The following is a 25391-nucleotide window of genomic DNA, read 5'->3' as shown; positions in this document are numbered from 1 at the left end:
AAGTAGGTACCGACAATATGTATTATAGCTACGGGTCTTGGCTCTATCCCCTCACGGTATTTTGCGTGATCATCCTCGAAACATAATAAATAATAATAATAAAAAAAGGGACACACCGACAGAGTAAAAGATAACTATCGGCCGTAACATACGGCACAGCACTCGGCGTCACTTGGAAAAATGACCGTTCGACTAGTCAAAATAATAAAGGACTCAGGACCACCTGTTCAATATAGATATTACTATGATTAGTCGCATGAATGATGGGCTACCCTCTACGGCGATGCCCCTTATTAGTCATCGTTATCGTGTATGCATGTGTATACTAGTTGCATGTAAACGACCGATTATTATTATTATTATTATTACTATAAGCAGACTTTGTGAAGTACACGCATTACGAAAATGGTTTTCGAGACGAATGTTTAAAATGTATATTTATATAAACGGCCAATTACAACGACCACTTGAATTTTTAGGAAATGTAATCTCTATTGTTGTCTCTATCTCTAATGTACAAAACTACAAAAGGGTCATACATGAAAGGGGTCAGCCGGTTTGGTGTCTTTTCTCTCGGGACAAACGAGAATAATATGACAGAGAAAAACAAATGTCGGCTAGGAAAACTGAAAAGCTGGTTATTTCAATGTTTTTATGATAATATACAAATGTATAATTAAATATTAATTACTACGAATCAGTTTTAAATAAATATTATAGGTAACCTTAATCGATCGCACTGTATGTAATGTGGTAAATTTCTCAACAGACACAATTTTTCTCTTCGGTGTGCACGATGTATGTATTTTTATTTTACACGAGCAGTTTATTTATCAAAATCAAATAACCAATAATTTGTTTGAATAACGCAATCATTTTCTTTAGTTATCAACTGGTTGAAATGGTTCCAATCATAATATACTTCATCTTATTTTTATTAGTCATAAAATACAGAGCAAAAGTTATTGTTGCTTTCTAAAAATTATTTTTGTGGTAAATAATAAGGTTTCAATGGTAATCACTTTTATTAAAAGGTTTCTTCTAAGGATTCCGACGAAAACATTATTATTATACTATTGACTAAAATATCTTTCTATAAGAAAACATATTTTTTCTGGTATGAAGGGCACTTTGAAAAATGATCAACCAAAGGTTATTATTTGTTAGTGTAAAAAAATTTGATATTTCTACCGACTATAGAAAAAATACTGCTGTAATCTTGTTTACTCGAAACCATAAAAAAAGGGCAAAGGTATACGATGCAAGTTTCATTTTATCGAGTCATTTCGGAGCTTTAATATGTTCTACTTAAAAGCTGGAGGGTTCCCCCGGTTCGACCTACAATTAAAGGCGTACGGAAAGGTTAAACACTTGCACCAACCGTTAAGTAATGAATGTTATTGCTGTTCACTGGTGTTGATTAAAACTTACAAAGACCTCTTTACACCTGAGGCTTCCTTTTAGCATGTGATTAACTTTTCTTTTTTCATTTTGTCTTAGTTTCTTCGAGATTTCTTTTTTCTTTCTTTTTATATTATAAAAAAACTTGAATATTACTTATACTGTTCCATAATGGTATGAAATTTTTACTATAAATAAAACTTAACAAAATGAAAAATGTAATTTTTTTTTTAAAATAACTTACGCTATATGTTATTATTAAACGAACATATTATTAATTAAATTGTATGGTTATTATTTAAAAAAAAAAAATATATATATAGGTATATAATTTAAATATTGGGCAATACGTATAATAATTAAATTAATTTTTAAATACAAATTTAATACTGAACAAAAATATTAGCATATTAAATTCTAAGTATTTATATAAACATATAATATTAACAATACCTATACTTAACATTAATTTCAATAATTTTCTTTTAGAAAAGAGTTGAGCGATGATAAACTTTTTTTATTGATCAAAAGGACATCGGCGACAACGGCCATTAGTTGATAAACTTTTGTTTTTGTTTAATTGTTACATAAGTTTTAGTTTTTTATAAAATAGACAAAATTCAATATTTGGATTTATTAGTATTATAGTTTAACAAGTAGGACAAATAAATAAATCAAATAATATTATACATTATATGAAAATATTAGCATTTCGTTATTATTTATTTTGCGTATTTAACATTTTTTTCTTCTAAAATAAACAAAAAAAGGCGGGTAAGTCGTGGATGTCGCTCTGCTGTACAGTAGGTTACAAGTGGGTTACTGTAATGGATGGAATTAAATTTGAATCCAATGATATTATATCATTGTATATGAAAAACAATTCTGAGCGAAGACAGTTTATCTGTCTATGATATATTATAGATTATAAAAAATCAAATCTTAGATTTAAAATAAATTTTTTTTATGAATTTCTAGCATAAAATAATTTGAACATTGCCGTAATTATTACGTATTTAGTCAAAATTCAAACTTTGAATGCTTGTAAAAAAAAATTGTGATTACACATTTCTTTTATTTTTCAATTGCTATTGTAAAAATATGATAGGAGCCATGTATTAAATTTTCAAACCTTAGATATAAAAGGAACATTTTTTATAAATTTCTAGCATAAAATAATTTATCAATTTTCGTGGTTTTTACGTATGTTGGTCAAAATTCAAACTTTGAATCCTTGTAAAAAAAAAATTGTGACAATGAATTTATTTTATTTTTCAACTGCTATTGTAACAATATGTTAAGAGCCTTGTATTACATTTTCAAGCTTTTCTGCCTAACAAATAAATTTTTACCGATATTAATTTTAAAAAAAAACTAATAATGATCGAAAATTTCAAATGCCTATGAATAGTTCAACTTAAGTCAAAATTTCCTGAAAATTGCATGGTGGATAGAATATACTTATATAAACATTCGGTGAAAATTCCATGTATCTATGGTCATTTTTTTTTAAAGTTACATCAAAAACCAAAATCGATTTTGTCGAAAAATGAGTGTGCGTAAAATTTCCCGTTTTTCCCTTAATTTTTAGTTTGTTTTTCTCGATTATTTAGAAAAGTATTAAGAATTTTTTTCTTTTGACCCCCAAAGTACCAACTAGATTCACTTTCTGATCGAACTAGGTACTGAAGTCAAAAATCGAAGCATTTTTACTGCCCAACGTGATGACAGACACACAAAAAAAAAAAAAACACACATCATGGTAAAATCAATACATTCATCGCTCCGCTCAAAATCTAAAAATAAAATATTCAAACAAATTTATTAGATTTACATTTTATATAAGATTTTGAGGACTTAGTTGAATATTATGTCGTACCAACATAGCTATATAGATATATACTACCACATGCCAATATAAATCAAACTCAAACAGTTCAACATGTAGTTTATTTAACTTGTTTGTATATTATATTGTAATTATAAATTATAATACTGCATATAATATATACCTACTAAATAGATTCAAATGTACATAAAAATATAGGTTTTTTTTATTGAATATATAGCTGATCAATTTTTCGGTTATTATAAAGACTGTATAAATAACTTTTATAATAACACAGTTTTTAGACCATTCTTGATGGTCTTATTACTTTCAAATGTTCTTTAAAAAAACCAAATAAAACTGTCATGCATTTAATAAGAAATATCAACATGTTTTCACCATTATATCAAAATAGTTTTTTTTTTTTTTTTTTTAATTTTGAACGTTACTATCTAATTGAATTGGTATCAGTCACAACACGGTTGTTTAATATTCAGCATCCAGATGGGCAAGTTTAAAAGCAAAAAAAAGACAAATGATTAGTTATAACTGGTTACATTAACATTTGACATCATAAACCCAGTAACAAGATGTGATTTACTTTGAAAATTTCAAATTGGTTACAACTTGAAGCACCTTCAGTAAGTTTGTTTACTTTTAGTTACAATTAAAGCCACAACTAGCTAATACCTTTAAGAGTATGTATACTGACATTAATAAATATTTATTTGTATGAGTATTTATAAGGAAAATGTATTTTGTAAGCTAAAATTAAATAAAACGAAAATTCTTTACCCACTAATCAATGTTGTTAAAATTTTAAATGAAGATTTTTTAAGCTAAAAATATTTTTGGTATAATAACAAAACATTATAATAATAGTAAGTAGTGTCTGTGATATTTTGTTTACGAATTAAAATTCCATTTTTAAAATAAAGAAGAATGAAGTTACATTTTCATGTATTTTTATGTTGCACAGAGTGTTACTGTGCTAGTTCGACTCATCGGTGACAAACAGCGGGTGACTATTAGGAGCGTGCAAAGAAAAAAAATGAGGATGAAAACTAATCAACCGATGAAATACGTCCAAATGTTTCACTTAGTCCAAATGCCATTTTACCCCTACAAAATGGCCAGCAGTTAAAATCGGTCGAGGGATTACCATTGATTATCACTAAACCTTTCCCCATAGGATAAGTCACAAACGACGATCGGCGTGCTAAGGATCAACACCGTGAAAGGGGACATGTACATACATACTGTACGTTTTGAACACTTAGAGGGAGTGGATTATCATAAAACGCCGATGTACACATAAAGAGAAATTTAGGAATTAGCTACAACTAAATTTCGTAATGGGGATGACAAATCTCTCATTGTCCACACCACTGCTTTTAGAATGATTAACTGAGACCAAACTATGCATAATCGAGGCAAAACTATGTTTATCATTACACGTGATGAATTTATTTCTTAACGAAATATGTAGCCATGTAGGTACCAGTTACACATATATACATATATATTATATTACAATAAAATGTATTCTAACTTAAAATTATACTATTAAATTATTTTATTTATTTATTTACGTAACTAAATAAATCTAAAAATTTAATAAATAGTAAGTATTAGTGTATATATAATAACCATAATATGTCTACACTGATAAATAAAATGGTACCTTCACTAAAATAAATAAACTATAAACATTAGTCATCAACACATGTATCTAATATTATAATTTATTTACCGATATTGTATATTTTTAAATTTATTTTTATCAAATATTATTGTTATTAATTTATGTTATAGCTTTAACTGTTTGAACAGAAAATATTTCATACTTTATAGGTATATTAAGTCAATATTTCATTTTTATTGATAGAAAATAAATATATTATTTTGTTAATTTTGTCACTTTGTCACAGCATTGGATTCATTTATATATGCACGTTTGATGCTATAATGTCGTATATCAAAAAAAAAATATAGTTTAGTTACATTCGAATTTAGGTATAAATGCATTCAAATGTGCAAATGTTTGCAAATTTGGTGCACATAAATTGCCAATGCTAGATATTTATACACATAATGGACTCTTGAGAATAATTTATTACACGATGTGATGTCTTTCTGCAAAAGATTTTTACTGTATCAGAGTATTATATTATTTAAGCATACTACCTATTTTATGAAAAACATTTTTGTGAGTAAATTGTATTTTGTAACCTGGGTTACTTACTACAACTCGTGTGTTCACAAATTGTTTTCGGTAGATATTGTACCATACACAAAAAAAAACACGAAAAATTAAAAAAATGTTTGATTTTTAAGTAGAACACCATGCCCGTGTGTTTTATATCACCCAAAAGATGGCACGTGACTTACATTGTCATTGTTCGGGATTGCCATTGTTGTGCTGCACGAGACTTCACAATATAATACAGTACACCCATCAGACCTTCACAATAATGCAACCCGTACAAATCTCGTGCATTGTAAATGTTTCCCTAATGTGTTTCTAAATGACTGAGTGAGCTTATTTTTTTCTCTCGATATTTTCCATACTTTCACGCCTTTAAAACGCAAAACAATAACAACACACGTGTCTCCACGATCCCCATATGACAAATTGTCCAACGGTCTTGGTAAAATCATCAATAATGTAAACAAATCGAACACAAAGCAACTAAATAGAAATAGAAACAATAATGAGTGATGACTACAAAGCATTTATATATAAAACATATTCAAAGTTTCGAAAGCCGAGTGATGGAGTGAATAGAATATTATGTTTTTATAAACTTGTTCGGATAATCATATTCACATATCATATAATTTTGAATTGTACATCATATTGTCATAGATCTGTTAATAAATTTTAATTTTAATGCAGCGAAATGCGTATTAGTAATTTAAAGCGCTTACAAAGCATAGATGAATACCAGTAACATACAATATTATGCTTTAGTACTGTTGTTAAGATATTTAATATTTGATTGGATAGATATTGTACTATACGTATTAGTTTTAGGTAAATTAAGATATAATTCATCAACGAAGAAAAAACGTCATTTATTTTTTTTAATACTTAAAACAAGAAAGTTTCCTTTGAAGTAAACCTTTTTTGGGTTTTTATTTTTAGCTTAAATTTTCTGAATTAAAATTAATATTATGAAATTTACAAAACCACTGAATTAGATAAAATAGTTTTAGAAATAAGGCTGACTTTTTTTACTACAATATAAATATTTTACATAATTAAATTTATAAGTTGGGTATAGAGAAATTATATAAGCTTACATTAACATAATAAATTAAATTAATATAATAGATATTTTGATATTCAAATAAATAAATAATTAAATAGCCAAAAAAGATAATTATAATGAACAGTGTTTTATATAATTTATAATGTAAAAAATTGTTCCTATACATCACTGTTTACTATTAAACAGTATCCTTGAATATGACCTTACATACTTTGTTTGATGTACGTAGAAATATGAATATTCAATGATATTAATATATACGCCTAACTTTTAAAGAAACACTTATAACGAAATGCTTTAGAAATATGTAAATTCTGTACCAAATAAATATATATATAAACTGTAAGTATATCTTTATTAGTTATAAATCATACGTATAAAAACAAATTGCAAATAATATAATTTCTCAACCCTATTAACAACACTCAGAATTATTTGTATATCTTTAAAGCAAGTGTCTGTTTGTGAACCGTAAATAATACGATGCATAATTGTATTTGCCCATCGGCTCATGGTAGGCTCATACTCATATTCATATTCATACTCACCGCAAATAAACATAGGGGCTAGTTTTTATGATCCTGCAGCGTTTATTTTTTTTTACTCTACTTTTAGTATTTGCTTTTCAATGTCCATCCTTCGGGAATCATATTTTTGTTATCAAGTTTATTTGTTTTTTTATAACAACTGTTGGTATTGTCCAACCCTTAACTTTCCTTTACCATTATATTATCAATCCCCCGTCTTTTCCTTATTATATTAATTTTATTTATAGTGTAAATATTAGGATTTTCAAAACTCAAATAAATTTGAATACAAAATCAACAACTGTAAAAAATGATGAACTGCAATTATAATATTAACGACAAAATTATAATTTAACGAATCCTATTTAATTAGCGTATGTACTGAACAAACTGTACCCATACACATAAAAGAAAAAGTGTTCAAGAAAACGCATAATTACATTTCACAATACAACTAAAACACTATTTTAATAACAGATTAATATTTAAAAAATATACTTTTTACGTGATTATGATTATACATTTTTAAATAATAAACTAAATCAATAATATTACTATCAAAGTAATGAAACACAGTAAACTCGCACAGCGTTCGTTGAACAAAAATATACATAAGCAATTAAATATTTCATAGATCATAATAAATTGAATATAATGATATAAGTTCTCATATAAAAGCCACTAAAAAAAGGTTACGTGGCTAAGCGATTATGTATACAAAGAGTGAAAGGAGAAGGGACGGAGTTTATGCTATATATATGAAAAAAGTAGGTATACAATGAGTATTGATCATAATAAATACTCAAAAAGCTTCGTAATGATGGTACATGATGTTATCTATAGAGATATACGTCAGAGTACAGGCTTAGAAGCCAGCGAAATGTTTAGGTTTTCATTGTCGTTCACAATATTTTCCGAATCGATTTGAAAGCCTATTCGTTTTTCACTATAAAATCGCACAAAGACTTATGGGTATTATTCGATTTGCTTATATAAAAGTTGGCTTGGAGCGGTAGTGGCATATCACGGCATTAACGAACCAGCATCAAAAATTACTTTTAGGAAGAAAAAAAATAATTTTAATATAAAATGAAAAAAAAAAAACTTTAATCCGGATTCATTGTATCGTTAGGCCAAGTTGTTCATGTACGGATTATCGTATAATGATTTTACATATATTTTTATTATTATAAGTTATTACATCATCAAAAATAGTTTCGTCGTCTGGAGCAATAAAAAAAATCAGCGGTGTATGCCACCCGTCGTACCTATATAAAAACACGTATTTATATAATTTTCGCTGCGATCCATCGCTTCGTGTTTATAGGAAATAATAATAATTATTATAAATCATGTTTGACGGACTGTTTTTCGGTGAACAGTGGGAGGAACACGTCGACCCGTTTAATTTGTTGATTGAAATATACACGACGTACACATATACACATATACACATACACATATTACATATACATATATATACAATATACATGGTATTATGCACTATATTATAGCGTATACTACCACCACTACTACTACAACTGCTACGCGCACACTTATATATTATTATTATACGGCGAGGGAGACCCCGTTGTGGCTTTACTGGTCTAACCCGTCTTAACCATCTGGCACGCATATATACGCGCACATAATCTGCTACCCTGCTACCCTCAATTACCACCACCTGGAGTCAGTGCACGCACCCTACTCCAAACCGATGCCACCACCGCCCATGTGTATACAGGCAGAATGAGAAAGAGAGTGAGTGAGAGTTCCCGATATATACATATTGTACGTAAGTACACATACGACATACGTATGGCGTTTATTGAATCGATAAACGGACGAAAACGATACCCACCCTTCGTTCGGACCGCGGTGACGCGTTTCCTAAATCCAATTCTGTTCCGATGACTTCAGCGATGATAATTACACCACTTAAACGCGCACTCTTTTCGAGAAAAAAAAATCTATTGTTAAAACATTGCTTGTATGTCGTACCGCACTGTTGTTACTAATGATGCCATCCTATAAGGAGAGAAGTTTGAAAATCTGCAAACTGCCGGTAACGGTCATTTTTTGGTCCCGTCAATTGTTATGGGAAAAAATACATTAATACATCTATATAGCGAGTACTTTAAATAACATTCAAATTATAATATAAAATAATTGAAAATATGCATGGTTCACACAAATTACTTATTGCAGTTTAAAGTTATATTAAGGAACTTGTACAACAATGCTATGAACACGCAGGGTCTGTGTATTTTATTATGTTTCATTAGTTTTCAGTGTTAGTAGAACACATTTTGAAGCGCGTGGTTATGATGACGTCCAAGCGAAAAAAGTAAAACAGAAATAATATTGTGAAGAAAAAAATGTGAGCGTACGTGCTCCGAGTTTTCGCAGATAAATTTGGAATAGGGAAAACTCAAGCCACCGATTTAATAAAGAATAAAGATATATGGTTTTAAAATTATGGAAATCTAACCGTTATGATGAAATGAAAAACTTTGTTAATTCTAATCAAATAATATCAATGATGTTGTGTACAAATGGTTCTGTAATTCTGCACGTACTAAAAATATTCCTATCTGTAGACCAATCTGTAAACTCACTTTTTTTATAGTGTGTCACATGAAGGTTCAATCTTGTTTTATTTTTCTACGAATGATAATGATGTAGATGTTTGAATTAATTCAAGCAAATTGGCACTTTGGCCGAAAAACATTGAAAGTCTAATCATTTTTCTGGTTACATCTAATACTTATATTTAGTAATTTTAAATAAATAGAATAATAATAACCAAGTGAAGTTAATTGTTCGTAACCTAGTTTTTTAGATTTTAATTTAATTTTTATATTTAAGTACTAAAATAAAAACACAAAATATATTATCATTGTTTACAATAAAATTATATACCTACCTATAAACTTATAAAAATCTCAAATATAAATAACTGTAGGTACAGGAGTTTTTTCATTATAAATTGAATTTATGTTATGTAGGTACTTATGTTCACTAAATAAATGTATTTGGCCTCATTTTTTCTTCATTTATTTACCCTATATTCATTTTAAATTCTATTTTAATAAACGTAGTAATACATTTTAAAGTGAACGTTTTTAAATATTTTTTCATTATACCACCTTTTATATTAGTTTTCATAATATGAATATTTCTTTTCAAAAGTTAGTCATAAACAAATATATTATTAATTAATAATTTGTGTTTATTTATTATTCAAAAAGTTCACATTGGGAAATTAGGAAATGAGATGTTTAGGTTCTAGAAGAATTTTCAGCTTATAAAACTCAGGAAAACTCATTTATCTAATACAGTTTTTTGTTCACCGGAGATTTAGTCTTTGTTTTTTTTTTCTGTAAATTATTATTTTTTTTTAAATTATAAACATTTTAAGGTCACCTATCGGATAGGGATACCAGCATTAAATGTTTGTGGAATTTCCCTTATTGATGTATTATATGGAAATATAAATTATTTAATGGAAATATTTTGTAAAATATAAATAACGGAAAAAATATTTGTGCTATTAATCATTAAAAAAAAAATGTAGTAAAATTTTAACTAACATTTTTAGTATGTTTTGCGAAATAACTTGTATATAATATCCTTATCTTATAGGTTCTGAGCGGAGCGACTGTTGTACCTATTTCAATAATATTTCATTTTTATTTATTTGTTGTCACCAATGTTTATGCTAGAAAATTGGATCTTGTTCCAATACTTTTTAAAATAATTGATAACAGTAATCAATTACTAAGAAAAGAAAAACTGACATTTTTCCTAAAACCAATTTCACAATATTGATTTTATTATTATTATTTATTTATTTTTTTTTTTTATAATCCAAAAATGAAGAACTGTAGACTTGAAATGTTTACCAAATATTCATAAAAGCATTTACTGGACATGATGAAATTTAAATATTTTTGTTCCCTTTGTGCTATATATTTATAGATATTTGAAATTGTTGACCTTTTTTAGTTTATTTTTGATTTATGTATGATATATTATATTATTTTATTTAAAAACATTTTAAAATTGAGTAAAAGATCTATCATAAGTTGTCCTAACCACATTAAGGATAATTTATAATAAATACATTTTTTTTTTATAATCGTTTAAGAGTTTAAAATCTTAAAACAATATCCCACATAATATTTTTTTTTTATTATCCCAACTTAAAAATCTATAAAATACATAAGCATAACTGCACAATTATTTCTAACATTTTTTTTTTTTTTTTTACAATCCTTAGATTGGTTAAATGACTTTGATGGCTCTCCACTTATCCCTATCCACTACAATTACTTTTAGTTCCTTATAGTTGGTTTTCCCTATATCGTCTACTTGTTATATTTCTAATATGTTAAGTTATTATCAGCTAGTAATATTATAAGTATTATGAAAAAATACCTATAGGCAATAAATGCCTATAGGTAATAAAATCTATAAAATTATGTTTAGTTTTTGGCAAAAACTAGTTCAGCTTACTTATTACTGATAGTAATATTTAGAAGATTACTTAATTTCTAACAGGAATATAAATAAACAATAAGACATTCTTAAAAATATAATATGATATCGATGACATGACCACTATCGCTTCAAATCGTTTTTTGTATGCAATTATTGAAATCAGATTCAACATAATATCTTTTACAGTGGTCTAATCAACAACGTGATATGTACATAATATATCAACTTGCGAAGTTTTAAAAAACACTTTTTTATATTTTAAATAATGGCTACGAATACAATCACATAAAGAGGTGAATTTGACATTCATTTATGGAACGCTTAAACAATTGAAATGATATTCTAAATGCAAGGCCATCTGTTGTAAAGCTAGGCGGGTCCAGTATAGGGTTACTGAGAATTGGACCATTGTGTATGACTGCCGTAATTTGAATGGCTGTAGTAATAATATAGTGCCGAAAAAGTGATGAATATCGATGATGAGAATTTGCACTTGGGGGAGGTAATTTAAATAGGATTTTATTATTATATACTCTACATTCATTTACCATTCAGGAGAAAGAGAAACCTCAATTTCTTAGGTAGCTACTACTTTTAAATAAACTATGATCTTGATGCTTAGTCAATATTTTATTTTTTTGTGTTTGTTATTTATTCGTAGGTAGTTGGTATCTAATATGTATCTATTAGAGCTAATTCAAAACTCAAAAACATACTCTCTTTTTATATTGCCTTTTAATAGGTGCATTACTATAATAGTAGTTAATATATATAGGTACTATAAATACTATATATATCATTACTAAATATGTTTATAAAAAATATGCTACCTATATGAATTCACAAAAACATCGAAACATTTATTTAACTAAATGAACCTTAATATAAACGATAATATACAAGTACAAATTCATATATTTATACATTTTAAGGTCACAAGTGGTTATAAATAAAATGTTATTGTTATAAACAAAAGATCCCTTTGATAATAGCCCTATAAAAAAAAATCACTCGAGTCTTTTGTGTATCAGCCATGAAAATCATCAGTGGATCTAGAAAAAAAACATTAGGGGATACTATATAAGCACCCGTCATAAATACACATTGTAATTTAACCCTAACAACTTTCTTTCTTTAGGTTATTGAGTATTCGCTTAATATGCAAAATTTGTATTCATGATAGTATTGCCAAAATAATGTGTACCTACTACCTACGTATCTATAATATAGATACGTAGGTACATAATATATTATATTATATACTATATAAATATAGATACACATATTAATACAATTATTAATAATGAGAAACTAAAGCACGATGAAATACATTTATTTAAGAAGTTTTTTTAAAACGAAATTGAATGCTTTAATTAATTTAGTTATAATAGTCCCATTTCCAAATCAACAATTTTATAATATACATAATACACTACCATCATTATAAAATCTTTATTTTAATCGGGTGGGTATTTCTATGAACTCAAAAGTGGACACCAGTATGTATAAGCTAAAAATGTATTTAACTTATAAGTTATATTTGTATTTTAAGATAAAATAAATTTCTTGCACTCTGTATTATAACGATTGTATATATTTTGAGATTGTTCGAGAATGTAGATAAGATTATACATAAAAAGTGTGTATAATATGTTTGCTGGCAAGTTGAAGGGGGGGGGGGGTTGAGTCTTTTGTAATATCCCAAGAATGAACTTTTTTTTACTGACATGCCATAAAAAACAAACGCCCAAATTGTTTTCTCTCTACGAAAATGCATGATTTCCTGGTCATGACCGTTGTCACGTTTCGCAATGGTACAGACGTTGCGCTAAACGTTAAAAAATTCTCTCCGCCTATTCCGACAACGATTCGCAACAACACAACTGCCTTCGACTACAATAATATTATCATACAGCAGTATAATATAGTTGATACTCCGGTTCTAGAGCATCGCCTAACGTTCCCAGATTTGCACCCTCTCGACTTTCAATCGTGTAATTATATCAGATGATAATAATAATAATAACAAAATAATAATAATAAAAAACGAAATATTAATATAGTAACAGTAGTAGGCTGGGGTGAATTTCGATAACGGTGGGAGTCGACGGTCGTCGTTTACCGGCGGAACGCTATTGTTGTCGGGGCAGCACGTGAACCGCACGCGTTCTGCGGAACACGTCGACGAGGAATGAGAAAAAAAAACACAAAATAAAAACCTCACATTATAATATTACGGCGGTAAACGTTTTTGGACGACCTGCCGCCCAAAAATAATACACATCCGATAAGGGTGAAACGGAAGGGAAAAATATGTACACACGTATGTTGGTGGCCTTGCTGTACTATAATAATATATGGTGTACGTGTCGTCATTTTTGTGTACCTACATTAATTTCGTAATGGACATTGGGCATGCTTAGTTATACTCACCGCGTTTGTATAGCCGTGCATTATTGTACGTCGTATTTTATTAGGTCATCGCATTGCCAGTTTTTTGCCCTTCTCCCCTTTCCCCACAACAGATATTGATTCCGCAGAACGTTCCAAGACTTTTCAACCAGCTCATGAAAAAAAACCGCAACGTATTTTCACGATAACAAGTCCACGTTATGGATATCTGTTTTCATTTTTTATTTTTATCATATAATATTATATATACTACTACCCCATAAACCGTACAACAATACTCAATCGTGCAGTTTTAATTCATTAGATGCCGCATGCCGGTAATCAACACTTACCTAGATATGTTGTAGTAGAAGAATGTATTATTTATATTTATTTTCATTGTATTTTAAAACAAAATTAGTTACCTATTTTAAAACAGAATGATAATTCATAAAATTTTTAAATTAAATAATAAATAAATATGAATCAAACACAAAATCATTCAGTTGGTACCTACCTAATTTTATAATATTAAAACAACTTGGTTTTAAAAAAATACAAAACTTCTGATGCTAAATATCAGCTCCAATACATATAAGTGCATTTTAGTTTCTATTGTTCGCCATACACATAAATGTTATTTGTTAGTCAATTTAACAATTTTATATGAATCAATATAATTCAATAGTCTGTGACATTCGCTGTATGTGATGTTGATACTTTATTTTTATTACTGAATCATCTGTCGTCGTGGTTTTTTCGGGTGGTCTTTTATTTCCCTCCCTCCCTTATTAATTATTTGATGAACTTTATTTCGATTATACCATATTCAGAAAAAAAAAAATGTATAAAACAAAAATAATGAAATAATTATATTTTCAGATTGAAAAATAATTTATGTCTTATTAAAATTATGCATTAAGTTTATTACAGATGCATATTATCTACTCGTATATTCGTATTCTATATAATTTAGTGTTACTAGTAGGCCTAAGGACTAGTAGGAACTTTTATTTACTGAAGTACCTACCTACTACCTTACATCTGCTGCTATTATTATGAACTTAACACGTGGAAGATAAATTTAAGTTACCTATAAAAAAACTACAGAAAATATTTTATCTTTGGTAACTTATATATTTGTTATTTTTAGTTTAGGTTTGTAATTTGAACTAATAAATAAACATCAAAAAAAAATTTTAGTGCATAAGATATCTTTGCACGTGAAAATTATATTTCTGTACTGATTATTTATTAAGTACACCTTTTAGTCACGTGTAAAGGAGTTTATTGCAAATATAAAAATTAAACTTACGACCACGGTAAGATTTTTAGCGGGGAAAACACATACTAATCTATACTATTACCTATTATTGTTAATTAATAAAAGTTACCTAAGTCGACACAGTAAATTTTTTTTTCAATAACCTTCATAAATAAAAATGATAAATTAGATACTCATTAAATGTCGTATACTTGCATCCCGACATTAGATAAAAATCCATATTTTTCATATAATTTATATGAGTAAATATTTGAGAAATATAATAATTTAATTGAATTAATTATCTCAATGTAAAATGTAAGTAAAGTAGCAGAGAAAATTTAAATAATATTTAGATAAATAAACAGTAAAACATATTTTGTGAATTTAGAGATAATATTTTATCTAAAAGTATATTATATTATATTCAGTTTGTGATCAACAACAACCGCTTTGATGTCACAAAACGATTTTGCGCGTGTGCTTCCCATTACTCTCTCTCTGGTTTGTGTTACGAACCACGTTCGATAATTCAATTTGGTACACCCGCCCAAGGCGGACGAATGCTGCCGTAGAAAAGCAAACCGAGGGATGGAAAAAACAAGAGAAAGAGAAAGAATGAAAAATAACTGTTTTCGAATCACGTGCCAAACCGATCCTAAGCGCAAATAATAATTAGGTTTGATGGATATCAGCCATCGGACACTCTTGGGGTTTAACCGCGCACGCGACCTGTCCCGATTCCCGCGCACCACCGAGAATCCATCGAGCTATACTCTTGGGGATTAGACTGTGAAATTATCTAACGGTTTATATCCGCATTATAATCTTTTATCATTATGCATTATTTTCTTTTCTTTTTTTCTATATCAACTTTTTTCTATCCCTTCTTTATAGGTATACACTAATTCACTTTGTGTAAGACTTCCCGCTGGTATTATTGTTGTCGAGGACCCTATGATACGGCCGATCAGTTTATGATTACATTTTGGTTGACCTAGATGACCATTGGACGAACCATACTCGCATAAAAAGTTAACAGCATATTATACGAACAGCATTTGTAGGGTGTTACGCCATTACATTGGTATTAACCTTTCTGTCTCTTTTTCTACAATGGAGAATATTAAACTCGCTTCATATTTTAGGTATTGACTAGAATTATATTAAAAACGTTCATATATCTAAATCAAACTAAAATATCACGATTTAAGAGTCTATAATTATAGATTATCTCTCAAATATTACTCAATAGTTTTCAAGGATATATGTATATTAGGCATGTACATTTTATTTGAGTATAGAAACTTGTATACTTTAATTTAATTAAACTTTCATATTAAACATATAGGTACAATTTGAAAAAAAGAAAAATATTTTCCTATTTTTATTTTTTTAGGTATTGTCATCAAATATTTATTATTTATCATTCATAACTTTTCAAAATAGGAAACATCACAGCATGACTTGAGTACGACGAAGTATCTATGAAATTTATTTATCATCCAAGAAACTCACGAATTTATTTAGCATAATATGCTATATTGTCACATTCAAACTTTATTATGTTTTGAATTTTTACTTCAACCTAATTCAAAAGTCTTTATAATAAGTCTGATTCACAGTTCTATTCATTCGATCAAATTCATACAGTATATAAGCTATATAAGCTAGGCCTCAAATCACAACTTGTGATGTATACTGAGTAAATATAAAGTAAAGTAAAAACTTGATGTAGAGTTAAAAATAACATGATTACATCTACCTATACTAGTCGTTTATATATAAAAAAAGGACTAGTTTTTGATAACCATAGACTACCCCTATACACAATTTTCTAATAAGCTTTCTTAGAGTATTTTTTAGTTTATTTTTGTGGTACAAGGGCAAGAGGATTTGTGAGATTTCATTAATGAGAGTGAAGATAGGCAGAAGATTTGAATGTTCAGAAGATCAATTGTATTTGATTTTAACAATTAAATTGCATACAAATAAAAAAAAAAAACATTAGGCACTTTTGCACATTATACAATTATAATTAACATGATATTTTGTAATACAGAATCTAGAACATGGAAACAAATAGAAAGAAAAATTATGAAAATAACTAATATCTGTTTATGTAGATAGGCAGAGGTATATTAATCATCGAAACATTGTTTAATTTGATTAAATTTGATATTGCACACACAGTTTATTCAGCAACTAAAATACACTCTACCTTATACTAATATATTGTATTTAATTGCGAGAGCATTTTTAAATTAATCAAATAATATCCATCATAGTGATTATGTTGAAATAATATTGAACAAGAAAATACGCATTCGCATTATTTATATCTTCGTCTTTTTTTTTTTTGTAGTTTTTAGCGATTTGGGTTCTATCAATGGATTGTCTCCCTCTTCATGTCCCACTTATATATTTTGTCATCATATTTTCTAAATAGAAAAAAAAACAGGTTTTAGCCCAACCAATATTTTATTTAATAATAATAGATAAGTATTCAAAAAATACCCATGACTCACACATCTATGTTTTACCAGAATACCTATACGGATATACATAAATAATGATAAGTGTATTGTATCAAGTAATAATTAGAATTTGAAATTTATTCTTTAATTATATTTTAAATCTTGAGTAAACCTTAAGTAAATTATATAACATGACGTCCATAACACGTTTTTAATATAAAAACTTTAACTTTATTAAGATTACTTTATGTAATTTAACATTATTTAATTTATTAACTAATTATCGACTGTGAAAAAAAGTGATTTTTGTAATTAACGTAGGTATTTCGTGCAAAATAGTATTATGTGGTATAACGAGTGTTTCCTGTATACCTATTATTTTTACTTAACAATGTTGAAGAATAACAACGTATAAAAAGTAAAATAATAACGTTGAAGAGTACACTAATTAATTTATAAATTATCCTACTAATAATATTTGTGTCAATTATACATTAATGGCTTATTGTAGTATATACGCTTTAGGTACGAAGTATAATAATATGATTTCGATTCGGTCGACAAAATTCAAAACGAACAGGTGGCATGTTGAGTACGTGTTACATTATACAAAAATCTATACCCCGACCATTAATGCAATAATTTCGATAAATAATATAACAATAGTGATATATAACAGGGAAAAAAATTGAAATAACAATAATAATAATCAAATAAATAAAAACATAAGTCATCGCCGCCGCGGTCGTCATCGAGCGCATTCGGACAATCGTCATAAAAATACGTATTATAAAAAGGCAGTTTCTATAATATAAATAATGTGACTTTCGGGCGGCCATCTGTCGTATCGGTCGGTCGCAATAATAGGTTCCATACTGCAGAAGCAGCAGTAGCTATATACATTGCCGGTTGTTTGCGCATATCCCTTTTGTTGTCATGCCACGATAATAATAAAATATAAAATATAATTCCTCTAATGCTCCCGACAATAGTGGCGGCAACGCACAGTGTATAATATTATGTACCTCTAACACGACAATATTGTTAAAAACTATCAGTTACCAAACGAATTTACACCCACGCCGTGGTCCGTCCTGAAGTTGGTATTTTAAAATATACAGAGTGATACATTTATGTAAATGGCAATACTAATTTTCAAGCTTAAATTTTATGGTTTTGAAAACATTATTTTTATTCGGTATGGAATATTTATAACTATTCTATATTATTACACCGAAAAAATTAAAATTGCTATTATATGTAGTTATTTTTTAATGTTTTAATTTGTTTAAAAACGAACATAATGACTTTAATTTTAAATTTTGTTTTAATCAAATACGTGAATAATAATAATTTTTAATTACAATCATTAATCATATAATATTAAATAATAAATTCTTTTTATCAATGTACATTTCATGCTTACATTAGTGGAAAATACCAAGAAGTTGTCCAGAAAATTTTGAAGTTCACTAATGACTAATCATATCTATTAATTTTAAATACCTACCTACATAATATAATGAAACTGTTTATTCATTATTTATTAACATATTTATAAAAAGTATTCTGCTTCTGATAGATATATAAAAAATATGGGTTGTGATCATAGACCTTATACTAAGTATACTTTGTAACTTTTAAAAATAAAGTTTTTATACCTACTTCAAAATGTTTACAAAATGGTTTTTTCTAAAATCCAAAAATCGACTTATAAATTTAGTGTAGGAAGTTAAATGACTTAACTCGTACATAAACTGTCTGCATGCAGAGTCACAGCCCCACTCCACAGCAGATTCCACAAAAAAAAATTATATATTTTTTTTAAAATCATCTAAAGTCTCGACTGGAGTACTCTCTCTCGAGTAAAAAAACAGAAAGAAATAATTTACCTAAGTGCTTATTTTACATAAATTGACTGTCTGCGTTATAACAGGTAGGAATTGCAGTGCATATTATAATAGTAGGTAGGTTACTTATAAAATGGAATTCCGTTAGTGCAGGCTGTACGATACATCTTTTTATACTTTTGTAGGTACCTATGTCAATTTCAGTTACAACCTTTGATATTATGAATTTACCTATATGTGATGCGAGTGACAAATTAATATTAGCTGTTCCGTTGAAGTGTTTCCCGTTTTTGCAAAACATTTTTTTTTTACAGAAAAATAAATTGTTCAGATTAAAATATTATAGGACACAATTTCGATACATATATGACCACATATAGAAACCAATAAGTTCTTAACTAATAAAGTTTACTTTTTTCTTAACTTGGGATTTTGATTAAATATTCTCATTTCAATAAAAATTGAATATATAAGCACTTTTGCATACTAATATTATTAATCATGACTTTTACATTTTATTAGTTAAATTAACTTAATAGAACATATCAAAAAAACATATTTTATGAACTAAGCCTCAGACTTAATTTATTAATTGAACATCTATCTTATGTCGATGGAAGAATAATATTTTATGAACAACCATATCTTGGATATAAGAACACCTAAATTAAAGCACCTCAGTCAAAAAAAAAAAAATAAAAATAAAACAAAACTAATCTTTTAATATAGGAAAATTTGACTAATTACATGAATTAATTGCATTTTTTTTTTGTTTTTTTTTTTTTTAAACTTAATATCTGAAAATAAAATGTATTTTAATAGCATGCGAATCCAAACAATTAATTTTTATTTTGCATTTTATGACTATTTTTACGTTATGTACTTTGACTTTCCAAATTTTTACTAATTTTTCACGTGAGAAAAGTTTAGCTGATGGCTTAATTGCGTAAGATATGGCTCATTAAGTTCATTTAAAATTTGCTCCAATCACTTCGATGAATACGCGGAGAGAAGTTTTTCTATAAGTAAAAGTATTTATTATCTGATAATCGTCGTCCATTCTTTTTTGACAACATCAAATATGTTCTGATTATACAATGCAATAATTACTTTACGTTATAGATATATGTAAATACAAATATATACAATATTCAAAAACTAATTAATAATTTTAATCATATTTCTAGTTTTCTATCAATATTTACAGTATTTCATAAATATCCCAGACGCAAAATAAAATTTTACATCGGCAAATTTGTACTCTTCTTAAATTATTAGAAATGAGAATCATCAAAATATATTTAAAATTCTCAAATTGGTATTATTCGAATAAACTTTTTTACAATGAAATATTTTTGTCTGAGTTTTGAAGACTTGAAATTTGAGTATAGAGTTAATACACGGTGAACGTTTATGACATAAACATTATAATGGAATTAGTAAAATTCCAAAAGTTTCTCGATACTTCATCATCGCTCAAAACTTAAAAGAATTACATAAAATTGCATTAACACTCAGTATTTTATTACAATATGCTGTGGAGGTTAGAGGAGAACGTATAACTTTCTGACTATATATTCATACATAACCCATTATTCACTATTTATACCGAGTAAGTCTAGTTTAATTTTACGCTGAAGTCTTTTACTCTAATTTTTAATTTGAGTATAAAAAAATATATTTAATAATAACAATTTTTTTAGGATGTACTTTACTGTTATTAAACATTTTACATATTTTTTTACCATTAAATTTTAATAAATGTTTCGTGTGTTCTTAAATACCATATGCTTATTTTAATATGAGGATATTTTTGAGAATGATGAATTAAACTTCATTGTAACCTAACCTATTAACTTATAAGCTTTCATAATTTTTATTATTATTTTTTTTTATATATGGATTTGCTTCAACAACAAAGGTTATTAGCATAAAGTGCATGAGTTTATTGTGTTTTTTTAAAATGTTTTCTTAAATTTTATTAAATACGATTTTTTTTATCTATTACTCTGTTGTTCATTTCTGCTTGGGGTCCTAAGATTTTAAAGAGGTGTTCTGATAAATTTTATTTTTGTTTTGCGTTTTCATATTTGACACAGTCTGCTTAAATATGTTTGATTATAATATGGGTTCCACATGTAGTGCATATTAAAAGAGCGTCAATGGCTATTATATCAAATCGTGTGTTAGCTTTGTGTGGACTATATTCTTAGTTTAAAACTGATTCGTCTTTTCTGTTAGGACCGTTTGAGGGCTACGTCAGTTGTTATTTTTTTCGATAAGTTTTTTATATTGTTCCATTTTAATATGCAGAAATGTGTTGTAAGTTTTTTAACGTCTGCGTATGTTTGTTTATATTTATTCGTAAGTTATTAGTTTATTAAAAATTATGTTATATTAAGAAAATAGTATTTCTGCAACTTTTATTTAGGTTTATTCAAAATTATCTCTGATCATTCTTGTCTATCATAACCAAATTATATAATATACTTATGAATTTTATATTTCTGTTTTGTAACATAATGTTTTATACTTCTAATAATCAACTTAACTTTTTGCTAAAATATAAATTATGACTACCTAGTCATTTTTCAGCATTAAAACATTATTTGGAAAAATAGGTAGATATATTATTTAATTATAGTTTATCATTTTTTAGTATGTTTTAATAAAATTAATTTATATCCGAAGTTAAAAAAACACATATTATTCGATTCACAACAGAATAATTAGTTTCATAAGATCGTGAAAAAAATCTTAGATTAAAAAAGATAACTCATATTTTTGGTAATCTACAGGTACCATCAATATATTTACACACAAAATAATGTACCAAATAACCACTACTATATTTAAGTATTTTCTATTTAATTAATCATCATAGTTAATAATTACAAACACTTTTAACTTAAATTCATTTATACAATGGATACTCTATAAATAGAAGTTAGTCAGTCTGGAACCTAGAATTTGATTTATTTTATAAATTAAGTACGTTTTTAATTAATAATAAATTGTACCTAAACAATTCAAATCTATAATCCAAGTGGCTAAATATTAACTTTGAAATGAATGGTTTATATCATTGGTGATGTTTGTCTATTAATAAGTACATTGGTACAACATTTTTAAAATATTTTACTATGAATTATCATAATTTTATTTAACATTGCAACAACAGCTAAAATTATTTTATACCTACGAGTATGACCGATTTGTAAAAAATAAAACCTATCTATCTAACTAGATACATATCGATCACAAAAATAGAATTAAACATTAAAATAGTGGAATTATAGAAATATGTTTAAACATTTGATAGGTATTTCAAACCTAACCCTAACCTTTAGTTAATTTAAGGTGTATAAGATGTATAAGGTGTATAAGATGGTATGTTTTTAGAAGTAGGTACATAAAAAAATTTAAAAATTCCTCATGTTTGTTAATAATATAATTCTTAAATTGTGATAAAAGAATCACCAGTGTGCATATATAACATTTTAAAAACATCGACTGCTGGGTACGTATTATATTATACCTACCTTAATATTATGATATGATTGACAGGAAAATAATACAAATAAAAAATGTGTTAAATTTTGTACTAGTGACTTTTCGGTTTGCTTGCGAATACACAACATATACGTATACCTAAACATACATCATAATATAATACCTATAGAATTTCAGCAGTCACGGCCGTGGTGTTTATACGTCAAATTATATAGAAACCTAATAACCCCTCGAGAGACAGCAGTGTGCTATACGCATCAGTATATTATTACGGTGTTATTAGTTTTATAAGTAGGTACACCTCCATGCAAACGTACGAGCAGTAAGGCGGAATACGAAAGCCCCTCACCGAATTTCGGCTTTTTTACTATATACCTACGTCTATATAGTATACAAGTTTCTCTCGCACACGCGCTTTAACCTTCTTCACGGCTGTATAGCAGAATAAGTCCGTTTATCGTGCTTGTACATGTACATATATAATACATGTATTATACGTTATTATGTACCTACTAGACTTTTCAGGGTGGATAATATCATTTTTTCCCTCTCGTTCTTGTGGAACAGCTCACGTATCCTTCTCGATCCTATCGAGTTCCTTTTGTTTTTTTTTTCATCCCCCCTCTTTTTTCTCTTTTTTTACACTCCTTAAAATCGCCTTACAAGTAGTAACTTCACGCTCCTGCGGTGCGGTGTAGGTAGGTATACATACACTTGCCCCGCCAGTCCTCTGTAGACTTTTCGAGGATTACCTGTCACTGTTACCAGGCCCCGGCGGGAAAACTCGTCGCGTTTGACGGTGAAAGCGGAGAAGGTGGTTACGGGTCGGCTGGCTTGGGGGAAGTTTGGGGCGGTGCCCGTCGTCCGCCGACGTGTCCTTGGGTGTGGCCGACAGTCGCGAATGGGAGCGCTCGCCGCCTGGCCGGGCCCCGTCGTCGGTGCTTATCGATCCCCCGACCGTCGCCGCAGGTTTTCCTCCTGCATCCACCGACCGATGTTTTTGCACAAAGACACACGCGCACCCTCTCTTTTGATCGCCGCCCCCTAACGACCGACGGTTCTTCCCGTTGGGGCAGCGGCGGCGTTTCGTCAGTGTTCACAAATCCATTGTACGCAACGTTTGTCGCTGTCGCTGTAATCGTCATCGTCATTATTATTATTACTAATAATTAATTACCAATAATTCTGACGAAAAAGTTTCGGCTTTCGATAGTCTTTACTTTCTTATTTTTTCCATTCATACAAGATAATTATTGTATTATTTCACTGTCCGCCGCAGTGATTACAATATTATAAGTACCGCCTGTTTCTTCAAAATTCACGCGATGTTCCGATGACTCGTAGTATGTTTGTCTTAACGGCCAAAAATGATAGATTCGTCTTTGCATGTTAGCAATGAAGAATCAGACACGGCTGATTGGCTGCCCAACTCGTTTTTGAGATTCTTTCAACAGGATCTGAACAACATACCGGTGAAACTCTTAGGTATGTAATTCCATATAGATAGGATATATACAATATACATATAACATATAATATACCTACTTGGTATACCTACCTTTCTATTTTATTATGTCATTAAGGTTAGGCTAACGATGTATAAATTTAGATGGTTTTTTTTTTTATTTGGGGACTCAACTCGAATTCAGCGCTCTAGGAAAAAATCTAATTCTAAGTGCACGATTTTGTTTCATGTAACAAATACTTCAAACAAGAAACTTTTATTATCCATTTTTCTATTTTTATAGCAGTTTTTAAAATTTACAGATCACTTTATTATTTTGAAGTTGAAACATTAGAACACTTTTTAGCTTTTAGAGTTCATTAAGAACTTCAAAGTATTATATCAAGATACATTGTTTTCATATTATTTGATTTCATAAATTTAAGGTATTTTTCAATCGTATCAATCGTCAATATATATATGTTACGGGTAATGTTAACATTTGTATAAAGTCGGCATTAGCCGGATAATGTCGACATTAGCCATTCGTTTTGGCTCATGTATAATTTTTCGTTATAAACATGAAATATCAACATTATCCGGATAATGTTAACTTTAACCAGTCAATATTGAATAATGTTAGAAGTGATATATTAAATAGAGTTGTTACCATTCTGTACGATGATAAAGCGTTAGACTGCCAAAGTATAATATCTTAATTAACCTATAACTGAGTTAATAATCGTATACTTACGAAAAACGTCGTAGTCGTTAGACACCAAGGTTCAAAGTGAAATAAATATTTAGCTATTTAGCTATAACTATAAACTATCAAGAAAAAAAATAGCCATCGTTATATTAGTAATTAATTTGAAGATAACGGATTAGTACCGTAACAACCAACGACGCTTGTCGCAT

At 28.1% G+C, this 25391-nt stretch overlaps 1 protein-coding gene and 1 pseudogene across 3 annotated transcripts in view; both read left to right on the top strand.

Annotated features, from left to right (window-relative positions):
- The window catches only part of LOC149061989 (uncharacterized), a 354191-nt pseudogene that overhangs the window by 255202 nt on the left and 73598 nt on the right, over positions 1-25391 (top strand).
- Positions 1-25391, top strand: part of LOC107165676 (Lim3 homeobox protein) — a 45770-nt gene that overhangs the window by 9225 nt on the left and 11154 nt on the right. Inside the window, exon 1 of one of the 3 annotated variants that reach the window (XM_015514026.2) lies at positions 24119-24514. The exons of the other annotated variants lie outside the window; for them this stretch is intronic. Coding sequence (XP_015369512.1) covers positions 24397-24514 — 118 coding nt within the window. The 5' untranslated portion in view covers positions 24119-24396. Of the gene's footprint in view, positions 1-24118; positions 24515-25391 lie in introns of those variants that run through there. 3 annotated transcript variants of the gene reach the window in all.

This window comes from Diuraphis noxia, unplaced genomic scaffold, assembly GCF_037042655.1.
Source record: "Diuraphis noxia isolate RWA-SAM2 unplaced genomic scaffold, SU_Dnox_SAM2 contig0001, whole genome shotgun sequence".
NCBI classification, from domain to species: Eukaryota; Metazoa; Arthropoda; class Insecta; order Hemiptera; family Aphididae; genus Diuraphis; species Diuraphis noxia.
The sequence above is the reverse complement of the archived record's forward strand: the minus strand, read 5'-3'. Positions and strand labels throughout refer to the sequence as shown.